At 49.9% G+C, this 27,880-nt stretch overlaps 1 protein-coding gene across 1 annotated transcript; it reads right to left on the reverse strand.

Annotated features, from left to right (window-relative positions):
* Nucleotides 1–1,261: 1,261 nt before the first annotated feature.
* On the reverse strand, nt 1,262–25,380 carry CDH3 (cadherin 3). The gene is made up of 16 exons (XM_081202563.1): nt 25,175–25,380; nt 24,863–24,977; nt 14,024–14,244; nt 12,902–13,048; nt 12,506–12,661; nt 11,993–12,137; nt 10,249–10,424; nt 9,404–9,532; nt 8,770–8,955; nt 7,538–7,782; nt 6,426–6,568; nt 5,012–5,236; nt 4,335–4,553; nt 3,577–3,707; nt 3,007–3,153; nt 1,262–2,272 (listed from the first exon to the last, which is right to left on the reverse strand). Exons 1-16 carry the CDS (start codon nt 25,223–25,225, stop codon nt 2,063–2,065), a joined length of 2,646 nt encoding a protein of 881 aa, XP_081058689.1. The 5' UTR covers nt 25,226–25,380; the 3' UTR covers nt 1,262–2,062.
* Nucleotides 25,381–27,880: the final 2,500 nt, after the last annotated feature.

A 27,880-nucleotide genomic window follows, 5' to 3' on the forward strand; every position in this document is an offset into this window, starting at 1 on the left:
GAGGTTTGTTCTTAACCTGAGGTACCACTTTAGCTAATGAGGCCTCCCACTGCCACCACCACATGATTTCTGTTCTCATCCTGAAGCAAAGTTCTTAACCCGAGGTAATATTTCTGGGTTAGCGGAGTCTGTAACCTGAAGTGTTTGTAACCCGAGGTACCACTGTATTAGAAAAGAGGTTGTGTTTGCCCAGGGCCACAATCAGCTAACTGCACCCATGTATCCACCTTCCCTCTCTAGGCACCCCCTTCTCTGCTTGTCAATCTAGCAGCAAGAGCAGCCTTCCCTGGTATTTGGGCTCTGCCCTCAGGCTTGCAGTAACTTAAAAGGGAAAGGATGTGGGGAGGGGAGGTGTTTGGAGCAAGAAAAACCTGTTGGGTGAGTATGGGGACTGACAGCAAGCCAAGGGGCCCTGAAGCAAGTAATACTTGAGAAGGGGCAAAGTAAAAGGAGTGGGTGGGCAAGGTCTTTTCAGCCTAGCTACTCCCCCACCCTTCAAAGAGGGACTCAGGTTTCAGCAGATAGCTGAGCTTCCGGAGGAGACTAGTCCAGGAATGTGCTGGAGGCAGATGGTTGCCCCTGGGGAGGGGGGATAGTGGTCAGCCTGGGTCTCCCACAGGGTTTCTATGAGGCAGGGTGGTGTATGCAGCTGCACCAGTGCCAAGGAAGACACCTGCACCCTCCAGCCCTGTGCAGTGCCTCCTCCCCAGAGCAGCTGTGCAACCCTGGCAGCCCTTTCCTGCCAGCTCCCTCAGGAGAGGTTTAACAAGGACAAAAACACAGTTGCAACTGTTAAAAGAGGCAGCCCTCCTAGGGAGGCCTGAGGGACAAGGCAGGGGAAGCAAAGCTGAGAGTTTGTGAAGATCCAGTCAGGGATGGTCTGGGAAGAGGACACAAGAAGGCTATAGAACATGGGTAGGCAAACTAAGGCCTGGGGGCTGGATCCAGACCAATCGCCTTTTAAATCCGGTCCGGAAATCAGCGTGTTTTTACATGAGTAGAATGCAGTTGGGTGCAGAGAAAGTGAGGATGAGAGAGGTGGGTGGGAAAAACTGATTAGAGGGTCAGCCCATCATAGCTGGGGCTGATGGGAGTTGTAGACCAAAACATCTGGACAGACATAGGCTGGTGGGTTTGTTTCCCCCCTGGATACATTTTACTTTTCAGTTCAGGGTAGGCTCTGGTGCCCCGTGACATCCCTGAGCAACTCTTGAAGCTCTCCCATCACACACCCCAGGCAGGCTCAGAGAAAACACCCATCTTTAAAAAAGAAAATCCTTTATTAAAACTTTACACCCTGATTGTCCAACCCTTTAGCTTAACACCAAGTCTATTTCGTACCTAAAAGTAGGAAAGAACTGACCTAGGAGCACTTAGGAGATGCTTATTTTTTTAAAAAAAAAAAAAGCAGCCAAGAGTTTCTAAGAGGACTGCTGGCACTTTGGGGGCTGAGCCAATGGGGAGCAGGTGCCCCAGCTGATCGCAGGAGTCTGGGCAGGGCTGCTCCACTACAACACACACACAGCTACTACACCCCCATGCACCACACCTGCCCCATCCCACAGTCCATCCATCCATCTCGTATGGGGGCACCAAATGAATATGGGTGGAACACACATCAGCTCCAGCAGCGAGAACTGGGCATCTTCTGACACACTCTTGGAACCAGGGTATAGAATGCAGACCTCCCTGAATGCTGACAGGTTCCTTGGCTAGGGATGGCGTTTTCATCAAGAGGCACTCAGAGGCAGGTAACATACAGCATCGCTCATCTGGCTAGAAAGCCTTCGCAGGCACATTCATGAAGGCAGCCTGTGAGTTCAGAGGAAGCCAGACACTCTGCCAGGAAGCTGCTGGGTCCTTCTCAGGGCTTCAGGTGTTGCCACCAGGGACCCAAGGAGGAGATGCAGTGTGTTTGGCATTCGGAGAGGAGCCGGTGCAATGCAAGGGAGGCTTTGCTGGGAAAGAGGAGCATGTGGGTCTTGCAGAGATCCCCAACGGCAGAGGTGAGAGCCAGCCATGACCACCCAGTCTCTGGGCTGCAAAAGTCCACCCATGGCTCTTAGTCGTCGACGCCCCCGCCGTACATGTCTGCCAGCTTCTTGAAGCGGCTGCCCCAGTCATTCAAGTAATCGTAATCCTGGTCCCGGTCAGAGCTGGAGGAGTTGAGGGAACTGAGGGAGCCGGCCTCGGAGCCACTGCCCTCGTAATCAAACACCAGCAGGGAGTCATAGGGGGGCGCCGTGGGGTCCGTGTCTGCCGCCTTCAGGTTCTGCAGGAGCAAGGGGAGATGCTGCCTTTACAGATGTCATAGTTTTATACATGTTTTCAGTATATTCTAAATAACTTTGGGATGCCTCATGGAATGTGATCCTTAATAATAATAGTCTCAGCTGTATAGAACAGCCAGTTATATCTCTGAGGGTCAAGAGGAATTTCACATTTTACACCAGAGATAAGAACCAACTGTGCAGGAAAACTTTTTCTCAAACTGCAGTTCTCTTAAGAAATAAACATTGCAATCTGGTAGAATGGATAGTTATTTCTGAATGAACAAACATTCATGTGAGAGATGTGGGGTGTAAAATCAGTATGTAAAATCAGTCTTGGTCGTCTGTGGATTGCAGAGTCTCCAGCAGCACAGCTGGGAAACCGGAAAAAGCTGCTGCCTGTCAATTTCGATGGTACCAAACTGAAAGGACAGACTTCTAGAAACAATTTAAGGGGTTGAAGAACAGTATGAAAAGGCAAACTAATAATAATAATAATAATAATTTTATTATTTATACCCCGCCCATCTGGCTGGGTTTCCCCAGACATGCACACTCAAGCTTTAGCCATTTGCTTGCCTTGTGCAACAGGGGTGCCAAACCTGTGGCTCTCCCTACAACTCGCCATCCTTGACCACTGGCCGTACTCGCTGGGAGCTGGAGTCCAACAACATTGGAATGTGCAGCAGATTGCCGACCAGTGTTCCCTTTCAGCACCCTCCTCCTCCAACCTTACCTCATGGATGAAATTGCCAATTTCATCTGGGTTTGCAGGGCGCGGGCGGTACTGTGGAGCTGGCAGAAGGGTGGGCAGGACATCGTTCCTGAGGACGACTTCTGGACGAGCATCCAGGCCCCTGTGGAGCTGGCTGAGGTCATAGTCCTTTCGGAGGAAGGGGGAGAAGAGGAGAGAGAAAAGATGATGCAGAGGCTCTGCAGCTTGAAAACTGCAGAATACAACAGGGCAAGGAAGCTGCCTCTCCTTCCTTGCCATTTAGATGTTGATGGTAGGCAACTGGAGGTACTGGAAAAAAATGGGGAAGACACTTGGAGAGGGTGAAGACAAGGTCACAACACCACCTGACCCATTGTGGGCTGTAGAGGATGGACAGCTGTACAGGGTGGAACATGTTTTTCAGCAAAAGACCGTGCTTATCTCTGGGAGGAGAGTCTTTTTGGGGCATTGCACATATTGAGGATACTATAGTCCCATCAGACATTTGCAACACAGCACATCCTTTACAGAAGACACTTCCTCAATTGCCTCATGTCCCTTTTAATTGGATAGAGCCGAAGGGGCACCCACCTGGTCTTCCTCGCCACCTCCCTCTTCACCATAGTAGAAAATGTTGTCGCGGGTATCTTCTTCTGGGAGCAGCAAAGGCTCCTTCACCACTTTCCTCCTTCGCACAAAGAGCAGCAGCAGCAGCAGGATAACTGGGAGAGAAACAGAGAATCAGCACAGCATCTTAGCAGGTGCTTCTGCACTCATGTCAGAGGAGCAAACCTTTCCCTGTCTGGTGCCCCCTCCTGGTGTTTTGGACTACAACTCCCATCAGTCCCAGTCAGCATGGCTATATGAAGCTGGAGCTGATGGGAGTCAAGTCCAAAAGAGAGGGCACCAGGATTTGGAAGGGTGAACTGAGACTCTACTGGAAGCAGGTGTCTCTGCCTCCCAAAGGCTCCACAGGTGAATTGTGCCTCTGGGGCTAGCCAGGCGGTGCTTCCTAGGCCCCTGTGGGGCAGTGTAAGAAGGCACCTCTCTTTATGGGGCAGGGGATCAGCTCAGATATCAGCAGCTGCCCGGAGGACTCCCGAGGAGAGGAGGCTGAGGGAACACTCCACAAGGGAGCATGTTCGAAAAAGGGCGAGATGCTGCCAGCTTGGCAGGCAAGGGGTGACATAACTGGGCTCCTAAGCCCCACAGGGGTGCCTCAGAAAAAATGGTCAAGGGAGCCATGGACTCAGAAAGGTTGAAAACTTCTGGTATAAGGAGTTGCCCTCCATGCTTTCACTCCCCCACTCTGCCCACAGAGACAGAAGGACAGTGACCTGCACACTTACTCAGCACAGCCAAAATGGCTCCCAGGATGGCTAAGATGATGGGAGCCTCAATGCCAGTCCCCTGAGGACCGGGGCACCCTTCTGTATGCCCCTCACAATCACAGACAGTTGCTGTGAGGACCGTCAGCCGCTCCATGTTTTGGTTGTCAAAGAGTTGGAGGTAAACTTTGTACGTCTCTTGCTTCAAGGGCTGCAACAGTGTCAGGGTTGCAGTTTCTCCTGCAAAAGGAGAAACCAGAGCATAAGCACAATGAAACAGGAACAGAGTCGGCTCATTGGGAATGGATTATGGCTACCGAAAGAAGCATTCCGTTAACACTCAGCTAATGAATTCTCTTCAGCTGCACCTGCTGAAAAGGAATGACGGCCATACGCAGTGTAGGACCTTACCCAAGTAGACTGTCTAAAAGGATTTCCTAGCATGTACAGACAGGGGAGCTCACCCCAACCAGGGCAACTGCTTCCCTGGGATATTCCTAAGTCCCAAAGGGAACAGGGAATAACCATCTCTGGCTGGCTAAGACCTTGTGGGGAAAGTGGGGAGGAGAGAAGGGAGAACTAAGAAGAGGGAGTCATTTGGGCATTGCTGCCAAAGGAGAGAAGATTCCTGTTCCAGCACAGACCATGGACAGCTATTCTGGAAGGGCACCCCGTTTCCTCCCCACTGCTCACCCCACCTTTGCTGTCCATCTCGACAGCCCAATTTTCTTCCGAGTTGTGGAGAAGCTCTGCACGGAACGGGGAGGTGTTGGGGGGAAGGTCCTTGTCCAGGATGCGCAACATTTGGGGCACTGGCTTGCTGTTGCAGACGATGATCTCCCGCCGGTCGGGTTCAGGGCCATTGTCATTCACATCTAGCAGGGTCAACAGGAGGGTGCCCGTCCCGGTTGCTGGAGGGGTTCCTGTTTGGAGCAGGATGGAAAGAAGGTGGCTTTAGAAACAGAGATGAATGAGGAAGAGGCAGGGCTATAGTCTGGCCCAGACTCACTTGCCACACCTTCCCAGACACAATTCTGCAGAGAATGCCAGGAGCCCAGCATTCAAATTATGTCCACAGGTTTCAGAACTTTTCTAATGGATATGGTCAGAGATAGGCCTTAATAAAGGCTGGCAGTGTCCCCTTACACTCCAGCATGCAAATGATGGAGCTTCTGGGTCCTGTATAGCTACAGACCCTCTCTCATGGCTTCCTGCTCCCAAGAGCTGCTCTTTGCAAAAACAAAACAGAACCAAGCATAAAGGAGTCCAGAATCTTACCAATTACAAACAGCAAGTTCAGAACGCACAGAATGAGGACATGTGCAAAACATTCAGGCTTGTGCCAACTATCTGCATTAATGTAATTTATTCTGAGGATCTGTGTTGTGTATGATTTCTTGAAGTAAAACATGCTTAAGTATGTCAAGTCAAATAAGCTTTTTATTTAAGATTGATCAAACTGCCACAGCTTATATATTCCATTTGCTTTGGCTTTTGAAGAGCATTAAACCCTGTTCAAAATGCATGCAATGTTGAGAAGAGCATGCTTAATTCAGCATTAATCTGCACAATGTGGCTTATTAGCCTACTTTGTTTTTTAAGCACAGAATGTGAGACTTTTGCATAGTAAGAGTTGTGGCTGTGGTGCTGTGCGTATCATCCCCAAGTGAGTCCTTGCAACACTGTTCTTCTCAAGAGAAGCAGAAAGTGGGGTGGGGAAGGGGCAAGAGGTGTCCCGGGTAATATGTGGATGAACATTTTCCTCCTCTTCCCCATTGCCATCCACTGTGGCCTGTGGCTGCATCTCACTCCCATCCTAGTTAGCCAGCAGGAGGCTGTTCGGGACTCCTGATTTGTTTCTTCAGAAGGCCTGGGTTGCACCCGCCTCTGCCCTTGTCTCCACTTCCTAAACAGATAAACAGCCAAGGTCTGGGATGTGGTTTCTCGTGACAGGCTGTGAGGAGGCTGCAGCTCCACAGCCACGTGCCCCTCACATGGGAAGCTCCCAGGCGGCTGATGCACAGGCCAACAAAGAGTCCTTTGATTCCCTTCCCCCACAAGAGATGGTGACCCAGGGCAGGGGACTCGTCCCTCCTACCACACAGAGCTTACCATCATCCTCCGCCAGCACAATGGCCATGTAGGTGTCATTCTTGACAAAGTGGGACTCCCGGTCCAGGCTGCTCTTGGCTGTGATGATGCCGTTTTCTGGGTGGATGGCCAGCCAGTCAGCCGGGTCATTCCCCATGGAGTACCTGGCAGGAGAGAACACGTTTAAATCACAAGAGACCACAAAAGGAGGAATGTGCCTTATAAGGCATGCCAGCAAGAAAGCCCCTGAGAATTTCAGCTTTGGGGCTAATTAATTCGCACACACTTTTTGCTACAGCAATGTTAGGATGGGTCCTGTTTCGGGATGCAGGTGGAGACATTGCTTCATTGCTCTTCTTCCTTAAAAACTGCTTAGCATGCCAGAGAGGCTGGCTCAAGTTTCTCCTCCTCCCTGATCTCCCAGTTTTTCTGGGATGTTAACCACCTAAAATATATGCCTACCTTGTTTTTTGAGAACAATGCATCACATGTGAGCCACATAGAAAAGGGTTGTGGGGCAGCGTACTTGCATTTTGGAAGTGCTGCTTTTTGCCCCACCCCCAGCAGGAAAGGTAAACAATCCCTACCCCTTGAGACATACATCTTTCAAGATGCAATTTATCCTGCTTTCAATCTTTTCCCAGGATCAGGCCAACATCATGCCTTTGACTTCAGCACAATATGCTTGCTGCATTGAACTCAAAAGCAGATAAAATCCAGCCTCATTTGACCAGCTGCTGCTATTGATCCAGGGAGCCTGCATGCCTGCTCTGAAACTCAAGACTGACTTCTCCTTACATTTTGCGGCACTTGCACATTTCTCAACAACAACCTGAGCTGGTCCATTAAGAGGTATCACTTTACCTTCCCTGCATTTCCTGCCCTCCCTTTCAAGCACCCAGGGTTCCATTTATTCAGACGGAGCCACTGAGCATTGATGGACATCCCGTTCTTGGAAGATGGAAATGTTTAGAACAACAAAGCCTAGCCTGATGTGGCTTTTGCTATCGGTGATCAGCCCCATTGATCTCTACCCACCTCTCATCGAGCCATTAAGCCAATGCTGCCTGCCTATTAACACTATTCACCCCACTAGGCTCAACTCCTGGCCAACCAGCAACAGAAATGCTTACTTGATTTTCTGGGATTGCATCTTATCTGGGTCCTGTGCCGTGTATGCTGTGACTTTCTGCCCTATTGGGATGTCCTCTGAAACCTCTGCCTTGTGGATGGGAGGCGCAAAGACTGGGGCCTCATTCACATCCTTCACGTTGATTATCACAGTAGCTGTGGAGGTTGGGAGCTTCACCACAAAAGGGGCCTGGTTGGTGACGGCTACCTGCAGCAGGTACTGTTTCTTTGCTTCAAAGTCCAAGCCCTAAAAACAAGGAAAAGTCCAGATATGTGGAAGTGGCATTTGCTGGGGCTGAAGCAGGAGGCGTGGCAAAACCAGGGAGGGCAACTGCAGCAACTACTGTTGTGAACTAGAGTCAAGGGCATTTGCTTCCCTCTCCCTTTGTGTCTCTTGGACTGGGCAAACTACCTTACTGCAAAGACAGCAGCTGTAGGCAACAGCAGTCTTTGCCAACCGCCAGATGTTTTGCACAGCTGGGCTACAGCATTGCTGCTATTGCTCCTTCAGCATCCTAACAGGTTCCTAAGTCCTCATGTTTGATTAAATGCACAGATCTACTGAAGACTTGTAATGAATCAGGAGGTGGTTCTTCAACTCCCAGATCCATCTTTATGTCCACCTGAGCATTTTAGTATTAGTCCCATAGCCCCAAAAGCCATTCCCCCAAAATTAAGAAAATGCAAATAAATATATACTAGCTCTCCATCATGAAACTGCTGTTTTCCAACTAGAAAGCGTGTTGTTGTTGTTGTTGTTGTTGTTGTTGTTGTTGTTGTTGTTGTTAATGCTAGCCCTACTCTACTGACTGCTTTCTCTTTTGTGCTAGCATGGGAAATGGCAGCTTTACAAGTGTCACAAAAATTTATTCCACATTTACAAGGCATTCATATTTTAGAGTGGCAGCATTTGTTCTCTGGAACTCCCTGCCCATTGATATCCAACAGGCACCTCAATTGGACTGTTTCTGATACCTGTTAAAACCTTTTCCACATAAGGGAAGCTTATCCAGGCATGCTGTTTTATTATGTATATATTGTTAATGTTGATTTTATCTATATTCTGATTTTATAATGTGTACTGTTTTTAAAGCCTGCTTTTATTCCCCCAGCCTACCCATAAATATTTTGTTCAACTCTTTGCCAACTGCTTAAATGATACTTTGTTGATTAAGAAGCACAAAAAAATTGCTAAATAAAATAGGTGTACAAGCACACACATTCCAGCACCTACTTTAGCCGTTTTCAAGATGCCTTCATTGGTCTCTGGATCAGTGGAGATGGTGAAGGAATTCCCCTCATTGCCTTGCACAATGTTGTACTCTGCAAGCCATGCTGGGGAGCCGACCGCATCCTTGTCAGTCACAGCCAGCCTCACGACCTCCAACCCTGCTTCGTTCTCTGGAACTTCTGCAGAGTACTAGGAGAAGTGGAACCACCCAGTTAGCTGCACGGATAGGGAAATGCTCCTCTCTGCTTGCAAGGCACAGCCCCATCATGCATGCACTACACAACCCAGCCACCCACTAGTCCCCAACCCCTTCAGCTTAGTATGCAAACTCCTAGTGGCCTTGCCAGCAGCAGTCCCCAGTCTGCTGGAATTATTTGTGCAGCCAGGGGTGCGCCTATCCTGTGGGAGCTTTGGGATGAAATTTCTGACCCACATAAGCCAAAGGCCGTTTTGCAACCAGGAAGATCTAAAACAATAGAGGTTGCTATAAGCAGCAGTTGTCTACACAACAGTTACAAAACCCTAAGCATTTAGAGGAGCTGCTGCATTGTCTGACCCCTTGAGACACCCCAATGTCATGTGCATCTCCCCCCAAGCCCCTCCCCAGTAGTTGCTCCAAAGAATGCAGGATTGCTACCGTTGGCTCCTTGAACTCTGGTGCGTTGTCGTTTACATCTGCAACTTCTATCACGGCCACTGCGGTGCCAGTTAACCCATCGCCGTCCAAGTCTGCTGCTTGCAGGGTCAGTGTGTATTCGCTCACTCTCTGGAAGAGGCAAGTATTGTGGTTGGTATTAGTGACGGATTGAGTAAAAGCTCCATTTGAGTAAAAGCATCTCTTCCTTCATTCTGTAGCCTGTGGAAAAAGTACGCCACCCACTGCAGACGTTCTCACACACGCAAACCAGGTCTAGAGCCTTGAAACCACACCTCCTGCCTGGATTTGTGTCTGATCTGGGAATAGCAAAGCAGACCTCCCTGGGCCCCACTAGGCCTACAAGTCATCTGAAGATGAATTCATGTCCAGGATCCTGCAGCTCTCCAAAGAGGAAGGACTCCTGAGGTTTGAGAAGAGGGTTAGAGCTAAAACTCTTCTCTGCTCCAGCGGTACTTACTTCAGAACAGAAAGACAGCCCTAAAGTGGAAAGGCCCATCTACTCCAGCATCCTGTCCCTACATTGGCCAATCAGATGCCTCTTCTGGGAAGCCCACTGGGAGGACATGAGCAAAACAGCACTCTGTCCCCACTTCAAAAACCAGTTGCCAGGAATCACAAGAAATACTGCAGTATCACAAGAACACAGCCCTCCAGGAATTTGTCCATTCCAAATTGTTGGCCACCGCTACCTCTTATGGCAGCAGATCCCAGAGTTTAGCTAGTCACTGTACTTACTGCGATGCTGCCTTTTCCCCCAGGCAGCCAAGGCCCATTACCCACTTCACCAGTTATATGGCTCCCCGCCGCCCGTGCTGGCCTTTTACCTCTCGGTCCAGGCCACTGGCAATCACACTGATGGCCCCTGTTGCCTTGTTGATGGCGAACATCTGCTTGTGGGGCACCTCGGGAACCTGGCTCAAAATGGAGTAGGCAATGACACCGTTGAGTTGTGTTATGCCATCGTCTGCATCAGTAGCGGTGACCTGCATCACGGAGGTGCCTGGTTTGGTGCCAAAGGGGATGGCAGAGGAGGGGGGCGAAGAGAAAGAAGAAGGGGGTGGGGGTGGGGAAGGAGAGAGTGAATGTAATGCCCAGCATATGAAGCAGCAGCCTTAAAGACAAGCAAAATCTGTCTATCGAGCCTATGACTGTTTGCGCTTTAAACTGGGGTTCCTTGTACCTGCAACACAGGTGCTCTGTTCCAGCTGCTATAGCCCTCCCATAGCTTGCACCATCGTTCACCAACCTGGTGCCCTCTAGGCATTTTGGATTACAACTCCCAAAATGCTAAAAGCTTATAAAAGGGTTTGAGCCAATTGTACTGTCTCTTTTCTCCTGTACAGGATATTTTGTTTCAAGGGCTTCTTGGTCTGGACAGTGTCATTGGCTGGAGTAAGAAATTAGTTTTCAATAACCAATTTAAGAAGAAGAAGAAGAGTTTGGATTTGATATCCCGCCTTTCAATCCCCTTCAGGAGTCTCAAAGCAGCTAACATTCTCCTTTCCCTTCCTCCCCCACAAGAAACACTCTGTGAGGTGAGTGGGGCTGAGAGACTTCACAGAAGTGTGACTGGCCCAAGGTCACCCAGCAGCTGCATGTGGAGGAGCGGAGACGCGAACCTGGTTCCCCAGATTACGAGACTACCGCTCTTAACCACCCACTACACCACACTGGCTCTCATCTAATCTGCTACTGTGCTAGATTGAGAGATTCAGAAGCACATGGCAAGGCTTGCTTATATTTTAGAAAACAAAAGAGCAGGTGGCGTTTTGAACACCTTAGGGCAGTTTTCTCTTATTTGATTGCCTCCAGATGTGGGTGGACTATAACTCCCATTAGCCACAGCAGGCTTGATCAATGGTTAGGAGTGATGCAAGCTGTGGTCCAACAATTTCTGGATGGAAACAAGTTGGGTAAGTAGAATGAGGATGCCTCTTATCAAATCTGACACCACCACACACTTACATAATCAACCACCAAAGTATATGTAAATCTCCGCTTCAGCCATAAGCATCCAATGAAAATGGTCAAACCCGTCCACTGTATAATCAAGGCTTAGTTTTGGAAATATAATCTGCTGCCAAAATGAATAAGCCAACAGAATTAATAAATTTGCAAAGTGGATGTTGGGTTTATCTATCAAGAGGGGGACTTTTTCTTCTTTATTGAAATAAGCATTGTTATAGTTCTCAGTTAGAAAAGACATTTGTGTGTGTGGTGGTGCCAGACTTTGCTTTATTTTTAATTTTAAAAGGATGGGGAAGTCCACCCACTGTTGCAGCCAGATAGCAAATAGGAGAAGCCAGATAAGCCATGCCAGGGGAGCTTAAGTTAAAGCAACCACGAGCAAAATCCTACTGTTTCTTATTTATTAAACTTATCTCCTGTGCCCTTCATCCCAAAGGAGATCAGGGTGGCAAATGCACAAGCGATAAAATACCTACAAACAATCCCATTACAGATGTAGCCTGGCGTGTGCATAACCAGCCCAGAGAGAGGTGCCCCCTCTCCCCCCCCCCAATCGCATGATGCCATTTGCTCCTTCTTCCAACTCCTCCCCCTCCTTACCAGGTGTCACCCCTTCCAAGACAGACCCTCTGAAGACCTCCTGGGTAAACTCAGGCCTGTTGTCATTTTGGTCTGTGACTTTGACGACGATATCCATGGGCTCTTCCACAGGCTTGCCGTTCTCAGACACAGCATGGGATAAAAGCTGCAGGGAGACGGAGAGCCACATTTAAAGCACTTCTGTGGCCTGGAAGTTTCCTTCCTCGGCTTCTAATCTGATGGGAGGAACATCCTTCCAGCCTAAACGCCTGCAGACAGACTTAAAACCAGCAGGGGGCCTGGTTTATTTATTTATTACATTTATATCCCACTTTTTCCGCCAAGGAGCTCAAGGTGGCATATATGGTTCTTCCCTCCCTGCTCCCCCCCCATCTCACTTAGACCCCACAACAACCCTGTGAGGTAGGTTAGGGTGAGAGGCAGTGACTGCCCCGAGGTCACTCAGTGTGCTTCAAATCCGAAAGGGGACTTGAACCCTGGTCTCCTGGGTGCTAGTTCAAAGAGTTCCCTTACATGGTACTTGTCAATCTTCTCCCTGTCCAGCGGCTGAGTCACTTTCATCCAGCCTGTCTCTTTCTCAATGATGAAGACTCCTTCAGGAGGGCTATCTGCACCCTGACCGGTGATGCTGTAGAAGATCTTGGTTTCTTTGTCCCGGTTGGATTTGATCTGAGGCAGGGAGAGAAAGATAGGAGATGCTGCACAAAACACTGGATGCTCACTTTCTGAAAAGGGCTGCTGGTTCGGGAAGACTGAGCACCCTTCGCTATCCGAAAAGCTCAGCCACCTGCAGCCTCAGGCAACATATTATAAAAGGGCATTAAGCACAGATACCCTGGGAATGAATCCACATGCCCTTGTTACCTCTGGGGCAAGGCCCACAGACACCCCCACAGGAATCTGCCATACCTGAACAAGGTTCTTAGGGAACGGGCCCCTTTCATTTTCAGGAACGGATATGGGAGGGATAACCCAGTCCCTCTTCTGCCTCTTCAGGCCAGGCTTCGCCGGGGAGAAATAAAGCACTTCTGCTTGGCTGGCAGGCTCAAACTCCTCCTGGAAGAAGGAACCAAGAGTTTTAGAGACCTCTGCAACAGCAGCTGCCTTCCCAAACCAGGTGCTGCTCTCCAGGTGTGGGTGGACTGCCATCAGCTCCAGCAGCTGGGAGCCCACAGGTTGGGGAAGGCTGAGCAAAAACAACAGAGCAGAGTACGAGGGGCTATTCTGGTGCCTCGACTGCACCCATATCCTATCCAACTATCAACAAGGAAAGAAGGCAGGTGGCAGGTCCGTTAGCACTGCAGGCTGCAAGGCCAGCAGTGTGGGGAGGTCGCTGTCAATTGCTTTGAGAACAACTGACAGCAGCCCCCGCCAGTAGCAGCTGGCCCAGCTAAGCCTACCGGCAGCTTCAGAATAGGGAATTCTATATACAGTGATACCTCAGGTTAAGTACTTAATTCGTTCCAGAGGTCCGTACTTAACCTGAAATTGTTCTTAACCTGAAGCACCACTTTAGCTAATGGGGCCTCCTGCTGCTGCCATGCCATCGGAGCACAATTTCTGTTCTCATCCTGAAGCAAAGTTCTTAACCTGAAGCACTATTTCTGGGTTAGCGGAGTCTGTAACCTGAAGCGTATGTAACCTGAGGTACCAGTGTACAATTCTAACCCTCCATGGAAAGCCAAATGTCCTCCTCTGGAGAGCAAGTACCCATCGAAATTCTCTGCAAAAACCCAGAAAAGGAGCCAGTTTTGAAAACACCAAAGAAGAAACTCCCAAGAGCAACAGAACTAGAAGCCAGAGCAAATGAAGGCTGTGGGGAAATCCAGAGTTATTTCTGTAGCAGGAAGAGTTTCCCTCCTTGTGGCAAACGGAGCCCCTCCTCAGAGAGGTGCATTCCACCTGCAGAGGTACAGCCTTGCCCTATTAGCATAGTTTCCACCACAGCAGCCATTCTCAAAGGACAAAGGTTGCCATGGTGCCTGCCACCTGCACTCCCCCGAGGCCCCTGCCAGCTGCTTTGCACACTACCTTTGGAGAAGGAGGGCCTTTGTTCCGCACCAGCACAGTCACCAAGGCAGAGGAGGATCTGGTACCCGTGGAATCCCAGGCATGCACAGCGAAGGTCGTCTCCTGCCCATGGAGCCGCGTTTGGCGCTGCACCAGGACCGTCCCATTGGGCAGCACCCGGAAGTTGGCATCCTCTGTTGTGTACGAGGCCAGCTTCCATCCCTGGCAGTCTGCAAACTGGACTGGGGGGTTGGGGAGGGAGGGAGGGAGAGGGAGAAGGAAAAGAGACTGTGTCAGCCTGGATCCTAGCCTAGCAGGAAAAAGCTCCACTCAATAACATTAAGAATTAAATCTTACCCCTAGAGGAGAGGTATTTTGGCTCTGACTGATCCTCCAGGCCATCTGCAGCTCACAGTCCAAGTTATTTAGAACCCCCCTGAGCATCAGCAACCCTTATCAGGGCCAGCCAAACTTTGACCTGTCTCGGCACATGTGCAAACAAGTTTCCTAATTGAGGGGGCAAGAGTTTGGAGGAGGAGAGCTGGAATGCGCTGCTGATAAGCCATCGCCCAGGAAGGGAAGCACTGAAAGATCTCAACTGCATTCAAGAGAGCGTCTTACAAATGGATGGGAGGAGTCTTGTTTGCCCTTTAATGGATTGGCACTCAAGAACCTTGAATTGCTTGCACAGCCCCTGCAGAGCAAGGGGGTGTTTGAGCAGCACCGGCCAGAGCAACAGCAGCAGCAGCAGGAGAAATCCAGGCTTAGTCCAGACTGATTAGAGCACTCTGCTCTGCTGATGTAGCAAGCAGCCAAGCCCTCTGTGCGTGCCAGAACAGATCCCACTGACTGGCCTTGGAAGCAGAAGCCCACCGCGGCTTAAACAAAATATGCCGGGGCTCTCCTCTTGCACAGGACTGAACCCACACCCAGTCACAAAGCGGGCCGCTTGTCATCATCAAATTATCTGGATTTTCCCAATGCAAACAACAAAGCGTCCACTTTGCTCCCGGTCCTAGCCTCATATTTCAGTTGCAGCTCATAAGATGGAGACCCCCCAAAAAATAATGGTCAGGAAGTGATAGCAGCAGCATTTGCATCAATATAGACAAGTTGAGAAGCCTGATTGTCCAGCCAACAAGAGAACAACATATACTTTGCACCAGATGTAAGAAATAGAAATTGGATAGATATTAGGGAGGCTCTAGTGTGTACAACTGCATGTACACGCACACGCCTGGCCAAACTGTATTCCAACGTCTTGGTGCAGGGGTGGAGAACCTCAGGCCAGGGTCAATGTGGCCCCCCAGGCCTCTGTCTGGCCCTCAGAACTGTCCTCAGGTCACTGCTCCTGCTTTGTACCCTCCTTGAATATTTTTGCCTGGCTGGCAAAACTCTGACCGTGAATGCCTTGGGTATGGGACACAGGATAGAGGAGCGTGTGCAAAAACCAGCCCACTGTGAAATTTTCATTAATTACTCTGCCAGCATTTACCACTGGCCCTGCCCACCTCTGGCATGTGGCCCTCTGAAGGTTGCCCAGAAGGGAATTTGGCTCCCTGGCTAAAAAGGGCTTTGCATCCTGTACTTAAGACAAGAATATTGAAGCATTTTGAATTCCGGGGAGGTCAGATCCAAACAAACACAACATAGGTTTTGGGAAATAGTAGAACCCCATAAACAACAAGTCAAAATCCCCATCCCACCAGGATGCCACTACTATGTCTCCCACTTTGCTTCAAATGTTGAGGGGGACAAGGTGAGGCAGTGTACCCACCTCAAACATTAGTCTGCCTCTCCCCATATTCTTGTTTCAAGCCAACCAGCAAAGCCTCCGAACACATTAATTCTGGTGTCATCAGTGCAGGCATCCGCAACACACCCTAAATTGACTGCAGTAGCAGCAGCCAGGGCCTTGGCTCTGGATTCTGGGAAAATAAGCCCTTCCCACCAGGAAATTGTGTGGCAGTATTAGATGCATGATGCACTTCCTGAGACTTTCCATAAAAGCCCAAACTAGTTTCACTGCCTCTTTATAGCCCCTGCTTTCAATCATGTGGCTTATGAGTCAGTCATAGGAAGGGATAAGTATTTGAGCTTGTTGCAGAGAAGTTCCTCTATGCCCTATCAAGGATAAACTTCACTGCCCACTCTAGACCAGCCTTTGGCAGCCTTGTGCCCCCCCCAGATGCTGTGGACCATGACTCCCATCAGTGCTCGTTGGGGCTGATGGGAGCTGTAGTCCAAACCATCTGGAGGGCACCAGGTTGACGAAGGCTACATTAGACCCTTCTCTTGTTCCTTTCTCATTGTTTAAACTAGACACCCAAGATCCACCAACTGAAGTCAAATAGTCCAGAGATGGGGACATTGTGCCCTTTCTCCAGATATTGTTGGACCCCATCTCTCATCAGCCCTGACCATTGGTCATGCTGGCTGGAGCTGACGGAAGCTCGACAACATCTCCAGAACCACAGCAGGTTCCCCCTTCTGGGGGGACCAGTGGGGTAGGCAAACAGATTTAAGTGTAAAGGGCACTTTTTCTGAGTGCATATGCTTAGCCCAGGAATGTGTTTTCAGTCCCTTAACTGAGTCTCAAGCTTTTTCCACACAAAAACCAACTCCTCCTCATTTCCACCCGCTCCCCCAAGACAGCCTAATTTAGAAAGAGGCTTTTAGTTGCTGCTGTTGGAAGAAGCAAGAGCACTTTGCCAATGTACGGCAAGTGACCCCAGAGATCTACTAGTAGATCCAGCTTCTGCCTACTCCTGTATTATGGAACCTGGATGAAGACTATCAAAGGAGAGGGGCAGGTTGGTTTCCCTCTCATGGTGTCCCAGGGTATGGGCTGAAGCTGCAGAGGAACATAGGTAGCAGCTGCCTTAAGGTAAGGTAAAGGTACCCCTGCCCGTACGGGCCAGTCTTGACAGACTCTAGGGTTGTGCGCTCATCTCACTCTAGAAGCCGGGAGCCGGCGCCTTCCGCAGACACTTCCGGGTCACGTGGCCAGCGTGACATCGCTGCTCTGGGGAGCCTGCACCAGCGCAGCACACGGAACGCCGTTTACTTTCCCGCTATAAAGCGGTACCTATTTATCTACTTGCACTTTTAGGGTGCTTTCGAACTGCTAGGTGGGCAGGAGCTGGGACTGAAAGACGGGAGCTCACCCCGCCGCAGGGATTCGAACTGCCGACCATACGATCGGCAAGTCCTAGGCACTGTGGTTTTACCCACAGCGCCACCCGCGTCCCTTACATGCAGCTGCCTTACATGATGTCAAATTAACAGTCCATCTAGCTCAGGATTGTCTACACCAGGCACCCCCAATGTGTGGCCCTCCAGATGTTTTGGCCTACAACTCCCATGATCCCTAGCTAAAAGGACCAGTGGTCAGGGATGATGGGAATTGTAGTCCAAAACATCTGGCGGGCCAAAGGTTGGGGATGCCTGGTCTACACCAACTAGCAGGAACTATCCACCATTTCAGGCAGGAGTTTATCACAATTCTACCTGGAGTTGCTGCTGGGGGCTGAGCCAGAGACCTTCCACATGCAAGGCAGGTTCTTGACCACAGAGGCCACCACCTTGCTGAAGCTAAGCATAGCCTGGCTGCGAAGCCTGTGGATACAGCTTTTAGTTTCACGAGGAAAGGCAAGCAGGATATAAATACAGTCGTACCTTGGTTCTCGAACGCCTTGTGACTCGAATGTTTTGGCTCCTGAACACCGCAAACCCAGAAGTAAGTGTTCTGGTTTGCGAACGTTTTTTGAAAGCTGAACACCCGACACGGCTTCCAATTGAGTGCAGGAAGCTCCTGCAGCCAATCAGAAGCCGCACCTTGGTTTTCAAACGTTTTTGAAAGTCGAATGCACTTCCGGAATGGATTCTGTTCAAAAACCAAGGTATGACTGTATAAGGAAACAAAACAAAATGCCAAGCAGGAGATGAGTTGTGGAACAAAAGTGATTCCTTTAAAGGAGTCCCAAGGGACTTTGCGGCTACAGGCTAGAATGCCCAGCCCATGCTTCACCACATCCCAGGAAAGGAATAGCACAGATTGCATATGTACAGAATAAAATGCCTAGTTGAAGGAGGAAATGTCAGCTCCACTTGAGTCACACTTCTGATGAAGTTGCCCGTGGAAGCTTATGAAGCTCTTACCCTCTGTATACAGGCAGAGCCAACAAAGAAAGCACCAACTGCACCAGATTTGACCTTATTTATTCTTCTTTTAATTAAATTTATATCTCACGCTTCTTCCCAAAGGTGCTCAGAAAAGATCTCAACTTACAATTCTTGCCAGAAGAGGAAAATCTTCAGTAGGTGCAGAAGAGAAAACAGGGACTTTGCCAGTCTATTATTCAAGGGGAAAGGATTCCAGAGGGCAGGTGCCACAACACTAAAAGCCCAATTCCTACATTCTGTGGAATGGACTTCCTAAGAAGATGGTATCTGCAAAAGGTTATCTGCAGCATGCAGTGATTGGCTGGTTGTATAAAGGCTGAGACAATCTAAAGAAGTGGGTCCTGACCCATAGAAACTGATGCCACAATAAGCCTGCTAAGTCTTCAAGGTGCCACACACTTTGTTGTGCTGCAGGGGAAACTACTAGAGAAACTACAACAGCCTTCTCCAACCCGGTCCTTTCCGGCTCCTTAGAACTAGGACACAGGCATGCTGGCTGGGAATGAGGGAAACTGCAGCCCCCAAAACATCTGGAGGGTACAAGAGTGGCTTGAACAGCTCTAGAATGACTCTGAGATCAAGAGAATCCCTGATGACAATTAGTGATAGTATTATACAAGTGACTTTTTGCAACTACACTTATCTGACTGTTGTTGACAAGCCCTGTTGGGAGACAGTGAAAAGCCTGCAGTAATTAGCAGACACCATTAACAACTGTGAGGCTCTGAAGAGCAGAAGGGCTCATGAGTCATGCCCCATCAGTGAGAGTATCTAAAGCCACAACTGAAATGAGACCCTAAATGAAACAATTCCTTTCTTTATTGAACTAGAGAAAGCCATTAATATTCCAAGAGAGCTTTCAAACCACTGATGGCAACAGCCAGGACTGGCCCTACTGTTAGGCAGAGGGAAACAGTCATCTCAGGCGGTAAATGCTGAGGAGTGCAGAGCAGGCAGAGCTGTGTGCTCTATGAGGTTGGCACCACATTGTCTCGGCTAGCCTCCTGTCTTCAACTGCAGTCATATAATAATTTTTTTATATGCCACCCATCCGACATGGTTGCCCCAGCCACTCTGAGCAGCTCTGTATAGAACATGGCCCCTTTGCTCTTGCTGAAGTGAGATTCAAGTGTCCATCTGGTTGGTTCTGGCACCTGGAATGAGAGGAGGAACCATCTTGTCCTTTGACTCAGGCAGCAAACTGTTTTGGGGCCAGCCACGGAGGCAACACTGCACAAAACACAGAGAACCCACAGAGCCGTGCGATGATGCCATCAGCAACTGCGTGTGAAACCCATGAACAGAAGTACCAGTTCTAGAAAGTTAGCAGCTGTGTGTCAAGCCTGCTGCAGCAAAAACAAGTAGTGTTGTAGCACCTTAGTCAGTTATGGCAGAAGTGCTTGAGGATCAGAATTCAATAAATCAGATGCAAAATGTGCGTAACAGCACATCCATGCATCTGGTCAAGCAGACTTTCCTCCATGCAAACCTATGCCATAACAAGCCTGGAAACACAAATACCATCTATTACTCAACAGTCTGAAGGCCTCCAGGCCCTTGCACTTTTTATAAACAGCAACTGAACTTGAGTCAGCAAACTGGACATTTGGATGAGATGTACTGAGCTATATGTGTAAAGATAGATGGATGTATGATGGTTCTTGTATTGTCAACATAAGCCACCTTTTTTGTTTGCTGTTGTTCCCCCCTTAACCCCCCTTCCACTTTTTCTTTTGTCTCCATTAATAAATTTGCACACACCAAAAAAATTGTATGCCATAACAAATTTGCTTATCTTTTAAAAGTACCTCGAGATTCCTGTTTCAGAAGCATCAAAATCACCCTGTACTGGTCCTAAAATGCAGAACAAAGACCCATTGCCAACAGTGACATTCAGAACTATGAGCTGCATGCAACTAAGTCCTACTCAGAGGAGACCAACTGAAATCAATGAGCCTGCCTAGGTTACTTGCATCCACTAACTTCAAAGGGTCCACTCAGAGTAGGACTAGTGTGGAATACCAGTGGGTAATTCCCACTGCAGTTCCTCCTCCCAGCTCGGGGATTTGTGGCTGCAGAGATGCGCCTGCTTAGCCGCGACCTCTCTGGAACAAGCACCGGCATTTCTGCTGGGAAAGAACAGACTCTTCCGACTCTGTGCACATCAGGCATGGAAAGCTTTGGAGGTCAAAGCCATCTCAGTCCATCTCTGAGCTCTCATCACTTAGTGGAATCTGACGCGCCCCAAAGCCATTAGCAGAGACCCCTCCGTATGCCATTACTGGAAATAGCTTCCTTCTTCCCTTCCCCAAGAGGCTTTGGCAGCAGCAGAGAAGAGCAAGTGGGTTGCCATGCCTCCTTCCACAAGCAAGGCAGCTCCTAATGGTCACGCACGCATGCAGGGCTGGAACCAAAAGGTCTGCTGGGGCCTCTTAAGAGCGCACAGCAGGGGCTGAAGAGGCAGGCAGGGCCCCATCACATCCTGCAACCTGCCCCTGAAGCCGTAACTCAGCCTTTGAGCCAGTGCAGTCACTGGAGCAGTTAATCCCCGGCCAGACACACCTCAACAAGAACGAAGGAGTTAGCAATTAACCTCTTATATTTCACTCTGCTCTGGACTGGGGCTCCAACTCCAGCCCTCCAAGGAGCTGGGCAGTAGGGCAGAAGCTTGTTCTGCCTCTGAGGGACAGAGGCACAGGAAGCCCTTGGTGCTGCTGCTGAGCCCAAAGGGAGAAAAAATATGGCACAGGGGCTCCTTCTGTGCCCACATGGGCAAGCAGTTTTTGGCCCACTTCACAGCAGGTAACAGGGGAACAAGCTTGCAGTGCAGCCCTGCCCCCCACCATGACCTCCCCCTTTCTCCAGCATGCATGGAATTCGCTCCCCCCTCTCTCCCTCTGCGCTCTTATCTCAAGGCCCCTCCATTATGGAGGTCAAGCTGTGCAAAGAGGTGAGGAGAGCTGCAGCTACAGCAGATTAAACCCTCCTTCAGCAACTCAGTAAACACCAGGCAAATTCTGGAAGGGGCAGGGAATACAGCCAAGGCTGGCCCTATGGAGGACAAGGCTGAACAGAGCCACCTTCGAAGGAAGGTTTGCAACAGAAGGCAAATCGTCATAACAGCTTTGATAAAACTGGGGGGAGGGGAGGTGGAGAGATGCTGCAGTAATTTCAGCTAATCCACTCGCAACTGCCAAAGTGTTCTGATGAGTTTCCGTCAGGTATCATAGAATCATAGAGTTGGAAGAGACCACAAGGGCCATCGAGTCCAACCCCCTGCCAAGCAGGGGGTTTACCCTAGCCCTTGACATCATACACACACTTTCCAGGACCAACTTGGTAGTTTGTTTAAAACTCTTTACTGAATACTGAATTGCTATAACCCACCCTGGGAGCCTACAGTGAAGGAGCAGGTAAGATATCATCACCATCGCCAATATACAAAAGAAGTCTTTAGAGTGCAAAAGCATAAAGAGGAATCTGTAGCAGAAACATACAGATTGCACAGCAGCTACACTGACCGGCCAGGAAGTCTTGCTACTGAGTCTCAAATATACATGCTGCAATTATTTAGTTGAAATTAAAATGTGCTCTGCACATGAACAAAAGCTCTAATTACTTTATATGCATCATAGCCAAGCCCTGGCTTTAAGTTACACCTTGGGCATGGATAAGGAGGCATTCCTGCCCTATATGACTGGAAGTTGCACTCTGGGGAGTAACAGACACTTTCAGGAGCTGTAAACTTCTTCCTCCTCCAAGTTCCAGAGCCTACCATGAGCAACAAACAATGAAATCATAATGCTATACAACTTGGATCGTCTCCCTGGGGTAGCAGAGAAACAGAGGCCAATCTAGAGAGATTAAGTCAGCCAGGATTTCCTCGTTGTGCTCTAGCACTAAGCTGGCACATACCGGTAATCTGGCAAATCGAGAATTCCCCACCATACAGAGGGGAAATCAGATGAAAGTTTTGTGAACTCGAAACTGGGGCTACAGAGCCTCCCACCAAACTATGCAGGGAGCCCAGGTTCTGACCTAAAGGACACAAACATTTGCATTGCAAGGCCTTTTAATTGGCTTTGGGTGCCAGCCAGCAAACTGTTTGCAGGTTGGATTAGGCCACGGCTGGGTGAACAGGTCACTTTCGAACACTGGAAGGTCTTGCTGAGCGAGGACGGCCAGCTCCAGTGTGCCAGTACTCTTTCACCGCTCATGCCACTGCCTTTCATTCCCAACCCCAAGGCAGGTGGAAGGAATTCTGTTTGGGGAGGCGGAGGCAGGGAGAGCTGGTTGCTTGCAGCAGAAGGGGCAGTTTCAGTCTCTGGGAGAGTTAAGTCACTGGCACAGAGAGAGTTAAACGGATTCCTGCTCCTGGCAGGGGTGACCGAGAAAAGGAGACAGACCAGCCTCTGTTCCATGCACAATGTCCCTGTTTCACAAAACAACTAGACACACATTTGCTGGCAATTAGGATGCCATGCCGAACAGCTAGGCCAGCCTGCCTGCCCCCCCGCCCCCCTATCAACATCATCTGGAGCAGCAGACCTCAAGAAAGATGGAGGATGGAGAGAACTTCAATGGCATCATGCAGCAGGTGCCTGGGGGGGGGGTCTATCACGAAATTTAGGTAGCACCCACCTTCAGGAAAGAACACAACATTCTCATCCATCAGTGGGTGGAACAGAGGAAGCCGTAATGTGGGACATCAGCCAAGCCCAGTTCTGTTGGCCCAAAGGCTGCAAAGGCCCATCTGCTCCTTGTTACAGGAATTCAAGTGGGGCTCAGGGAGATCAGCCTTGAGGGCACAACAACCTCCTCTGGGAAAGCTGCCAGAGAAGCAGGAATGGTGCAGTGATGACTGGGGAATCCTGGGTTCAAATCCCCATTCAGCTGCCAAGCTCATTCATTAGGTGAGCTTGGACTTTTCACTCTCTCAATCAACCTAGCCAATCAACCTCACAGAGGTGTTGAGAGGATAAAATGGGGGGCAAGTGGACAGGACAACTTATTTGGAGGAAGACAGGATAATTACAATATCAGTAACTATTATTAACAATAGCAATAAGTATGAAGAGTAATGATAAGCCTCAGTCCCTATAGAAGCAAATTCCACCTTGTCCCACTGTAAGCTTATACCAAGAGGCAAAACTTGGCTGAAGCTTATTCAGGCAATGGATTTGGTGGTGCCTATGGAAACAGTAAAACAATGTAACTGTAGAATGATGGAGCTTCGTTTCATTTACAAATTCTTCAGAAAACCAAAAAACAGTTCCAAAGATTTATACTAATTTGTGGATCACGTAATAATGTGTTCTATAGATGTATAAGTTGTGGTGTATGAGAATACAAGTTTTCATAATGTATTGGGGAGGGGAATCCCTGGGAAAATAAACAATTGATTTTTTTAAAAAAATAATGTAATTATTGTTTTTGCTGCATACAAACAACATTGGGGATTTCTGCCTCAGATGTCAGAATTGCAAACCCTTTGGCCAACTTCCACCAAAGCACCTCCAACTGTTTTGAGGTTAACTGGAAGGGGGGGGCGCATTTCATGAGCAACCTTTGGGGGCCTTAAGCACAGAAGGAAGAAAAAGATGGACTAGAGAGAGAAAGTTGGGCAAATGAGAGAGAATATGCTAATGCCAAAACAACCAATTCATGGTTATGCTGGGATTTGAATTGCAAAAAGGTAAGACAAGGGGGGGGTTATCAGAAGATGGGCTAGGTAATAAGGATCTCAAGAGTTATGGGAATCAACCCACAACAACTGAAGTTCCTTTACTGCCTTGCCAGGAATTCCATTCCATTGAGTTGGTCATTTCCAAGCCACACCTTCTGGAAAACCAACTCATCACCGACCCCCTCCGACAGCACAGCTTCACAAGCACCTGGAGGGGGAGGGGAGAGCACATGGCTGCGTCAGAATAAGCTCTACCCCGCCCCCCCCCCGGGCCCAACCAGGTGCCCATCAAGGGCCATCAGTCCAGGATTATCATGCAGAATGGCTGGGGACAAAGCATCTCACCAGGAGTAAGCAGGAAGGAAGCAACCCCCCCCCCCATTCCAGGACACCTCCAACAGTACTGCCGCGCCAGGCGGAGCGCGGCCATCTCAAGGGCCAGAGGCCACGGGCGAGTGGCGCTTGCCAACCCCACTCGTAGCTCTCAGAAACGGCGGGGTGGGAGAGGCAGTGGTCAGCCCGCAGTCCAGTTTGCAAGAGTCGGAAAAAAGACTAATCCCGTGGATTAGAAAAGCGGCGCCCGGGGCTGCAGGAGGAACCCGTCGCAGCCGTCGAAGGCGCCTCTCCTGCCCTGTCGCAATCTTCAAACCGGAGCCCTCGAGGCGCTCTGCCGAGATGGATCTCACCCCCGCCCCACCCCACCCCATAAACTATACTACGAGGAATCGAAATAAACACCAACATAGGGAAAGGATCAGCCAGGAGACCTCGGCGGGCAACAAAGCCCGAGGAAGAGCAGAAGAAGGGACAGCCACAAAAAGACGCGAGCGCGCCTAGACGCCACGGAGAGGGGCTCACTTCAGACAAATACTCGAAATCGTGCAATCGCCTCCCCTGGCCCAGCACGCAAAGCCCCCAGTCCTCTTCCAGGTCCGGAAAAGTCATCAGACGGTATCCCCCTCTCCCCGCGCGCGCCGCCGCCTTCTCACCTTGGCCCAAAACGTGTCCCCGGGGCAGGTCTCCGTCCGGCACCTCGATGGTGAAGACTTTGGAGGTGAAGCCAGCGGAGCAAGGTTGCGTCGGGTCCGCTAGCAGAGTCCCCACCTGAGAGGGGCAAACGGAGGGACAGTCAGGCACCTGAAGCCTCAGGGAAGCGGGAAAGGGAAACGTGCCCCTGTGCCCCCCTCCCCTCGAGGAACAACATCTCGCCCAGGGCACTGATGCGCCCCTCCGCTCTCCTTCCCCGGGATCCGCTGTTTACCGACACCGTCCTTCGGGGACCCGCTTAGTTAGGTACTCACCTCGAGGAGGAGAAACAAGAGGGCCCGCAGGCAGCTCCGCGGGAGCCCCATCGCCGCGACGAGAAGCGAAAGCGCCGCCGTCGGCAAAGAGAAACCTCGCCGGAGCTCCGGGCGCGTCCCGCGTTGCTTCGCCTGGAGCTGCCTGGGCTGAAGGAGGCCCCCTCGCGTCGCCCGCCTGCTTCGCCTGCTACTACCACTGCGGGGCTCCGCCCGGCCTGCCCGGCGCCTTTAAAGCCGCCGCGCCAGGTGAGGCTCCGCGGGCGGGGCTCCCGCTGCCACCGCCCGGCCCCTCCCCGCTCGCCCGGGTCTTGCAAAGGCGGGCAGGGGGCGAGACCGGCTCCATCGCTGCAAGGGGAGGGGGCGGACCTCTCCCCCCCCCACCTGAAACTTGGTGTCGACGGCTGTGTTTCGGTTACGCGGGGGGCGCTTTTCTGGCAGGGGGAGCCTCCCTCTTGATTCAGCACCCGCTTCCAAATTGCTTTCACCTCCCTACAGCGCTAAACGCGATTTTAGCTCTCTGCATTTTTAACGAGGGTTCAGCTGGAGGCTGCATTTGTCAAAATAAAAAGTACCCAAAGGAGGAAATAAAACTTTTACAGTGATATCCTCAAAAAGGGATTGTCCAAATCTCTCTTTGGTTTCTCGCTCCCACTTTTGAGTCCCACGCCTTTGAGTCCCGTCCCCCCCCGTCCCCCGTTGTTGCAACAATCCCTGGGGCTCGATCCTGGCCATCCCTTCCTCAAGGCTTCTCCCGCTAGGAGCCCCGGACTCCAAGGCACGAGCTCTCCAAGGTTGTGGGAGCTAAGATTTGCAAGGGCCTGGTTGTAGAGCCCCAGTGGGGGAGCCCCCAGTGCAGGGACCATCATTGCCCGAGTGGTAGAAGATCCTGGAAGGACTTTGTGGCAATTTGGGAGACAGCGAAATATTCCAGAAGATGCTGGAAAGCGTCTCCAGCAGAGAGGCGCTGGGATTCGAGCTTCCATAAAGATTTAAGCTAGGACCCTGAGTTCTCATTCCTGTTTGAAGGTACCTGTGGACAGCTTCACAACAGTCAGAAAAGGCCCTTTTGCCATGCTCAGAGGCATAGCTTCCTTCACCTGTCAGGCTTTCCCAGCTAGAGATGAGTGCCCACTTGCTAAGGTTTTAGACTAGTTTTAAATTTATTTGTGGTTTTTGTGTGGTTTTAGCTCACTTTTAAATATCTTATGTGTAAATTACCTTGAGGTGGGGATTTAGAACATGATTAATAAATCAGTGATGATGATATTAATAACAAAGACACAAAACCCTAATCAAATCAGAAGATCCACAGACTTTTTTTAATTTAAAAAACCAGAATGCCAAAAACATTATTTAAAGGTCACTTGTATTTCTTCTTAAAATATTAATGCTCTTTAATCAGTTTTCCAATGAATAGGCTAAAAACAGGTACTTGGGTAATATGAATCCACAGCTATAATATATGCAGGTAAGTGTGTTATGGAATCAATAGTTGGCAAAAGGCTGAAGGACTTTGTGTCCAGTTTGGGCCATGAAAATGGGCTCTTAGCAGGCTCAAGGCCTTTACAAGAATCATATGAGGGATGAGGAACATTGTGGCCCTTTGGGTGCTCTTGGACTTCCAACTCCCATCAGCCTCCCAGTGCAATCAATGACCTGGGCTGCTGGAAGTTGTAGTCCATCTACATCTGGAGAAAGCCCACAGTCTCCCCAAGCCCTGGATCAGACAAATTCATGAAGGAAGAGCTGCCTGCCTGTGACTGTTGTTGGCCACAATCACTACATGAAAACCTCCATGTGCAAAGGTAGTCTGCCTCTGAATATTGGTTGCTAGGGTGGCAAGCAACTGGGGTGAGGGCAGGGAATGGCCCATTGCTTTCTGCCTCACTTATCTGCTTCCTAGAAGCATCCAGGGGATTGTCTTGGGAATCAGGAATCAGGAAACTGTTCTAGAATGACAGAACCATTTAAATAAATCACACCAGGGAGAGAGCGGGTGACACCACCACTATGCCAATAGAATGGCCTCCATATAATATACTCAGCCAGGTGTGAGGCAAACCACATAGACAACAAAGCATGAATGATAGCTAAACCATCCTGTGGCACAGTCAGCAATAACCAAGGCCGCAGCAGGAGTGGTTAAGATTTTAGTGTTTTACTGTATTTGTATGCTGCTCAGAACACCCAGCATGGGTGGAAGAGGCTGGATATCAATAAATATAAACAAATATTTAACTGTGAGCCTAGCTAGTTTAGCACCGTCTACTCCTCTCCAGGATTTCAGAGAGAAATCTCTCCCAAGCCCTTCCTAGAGATGGTGGGAAGGTAAGTGACTCTCAGGGCTGTGCAAAGAGCAAGGCTGTTGCTCCTATAATGTTCACATTGCTTCAGTTGCCTGAAGAGATTACACCCTCCAAGTGGGCAGGAATGGGCTGAAGAGAGTGTGCGTAGAAACTAGCTTTGTGCATGAAATTCATTGCACTGCCCACTTTTGCCTCAGGCCCCACCCACCCCTAGCATGTGGCCCTTGGAAAGTTCCCCACAAGGGCATGCAGCCCTCAGGCTAAGAGAGGTTCCCAGTGCCTGTTTTAAAGGTCTCTACGGAGATCCTGACAGGAGAACCAGGAGAGTGCCTTTTCATGGCAGGCTGAGCTTTCCTTATTTGGGCACAGAGGTGACACCTGAGGCCTCTCTGTGGCACAA

This window comes from Podarcis bocagei (genome assembly GCF_964188305.1).
Source record: "Podarcis bocagei genome assembly, chromosome: 7".
In the NCBI taxonomy this organism is placed as follows: Eukaryota; Metazoa; Chordata; class Lepidosauria; order Squamata; family Lacertidae; genus Podarcis; species Podarcis bocagei.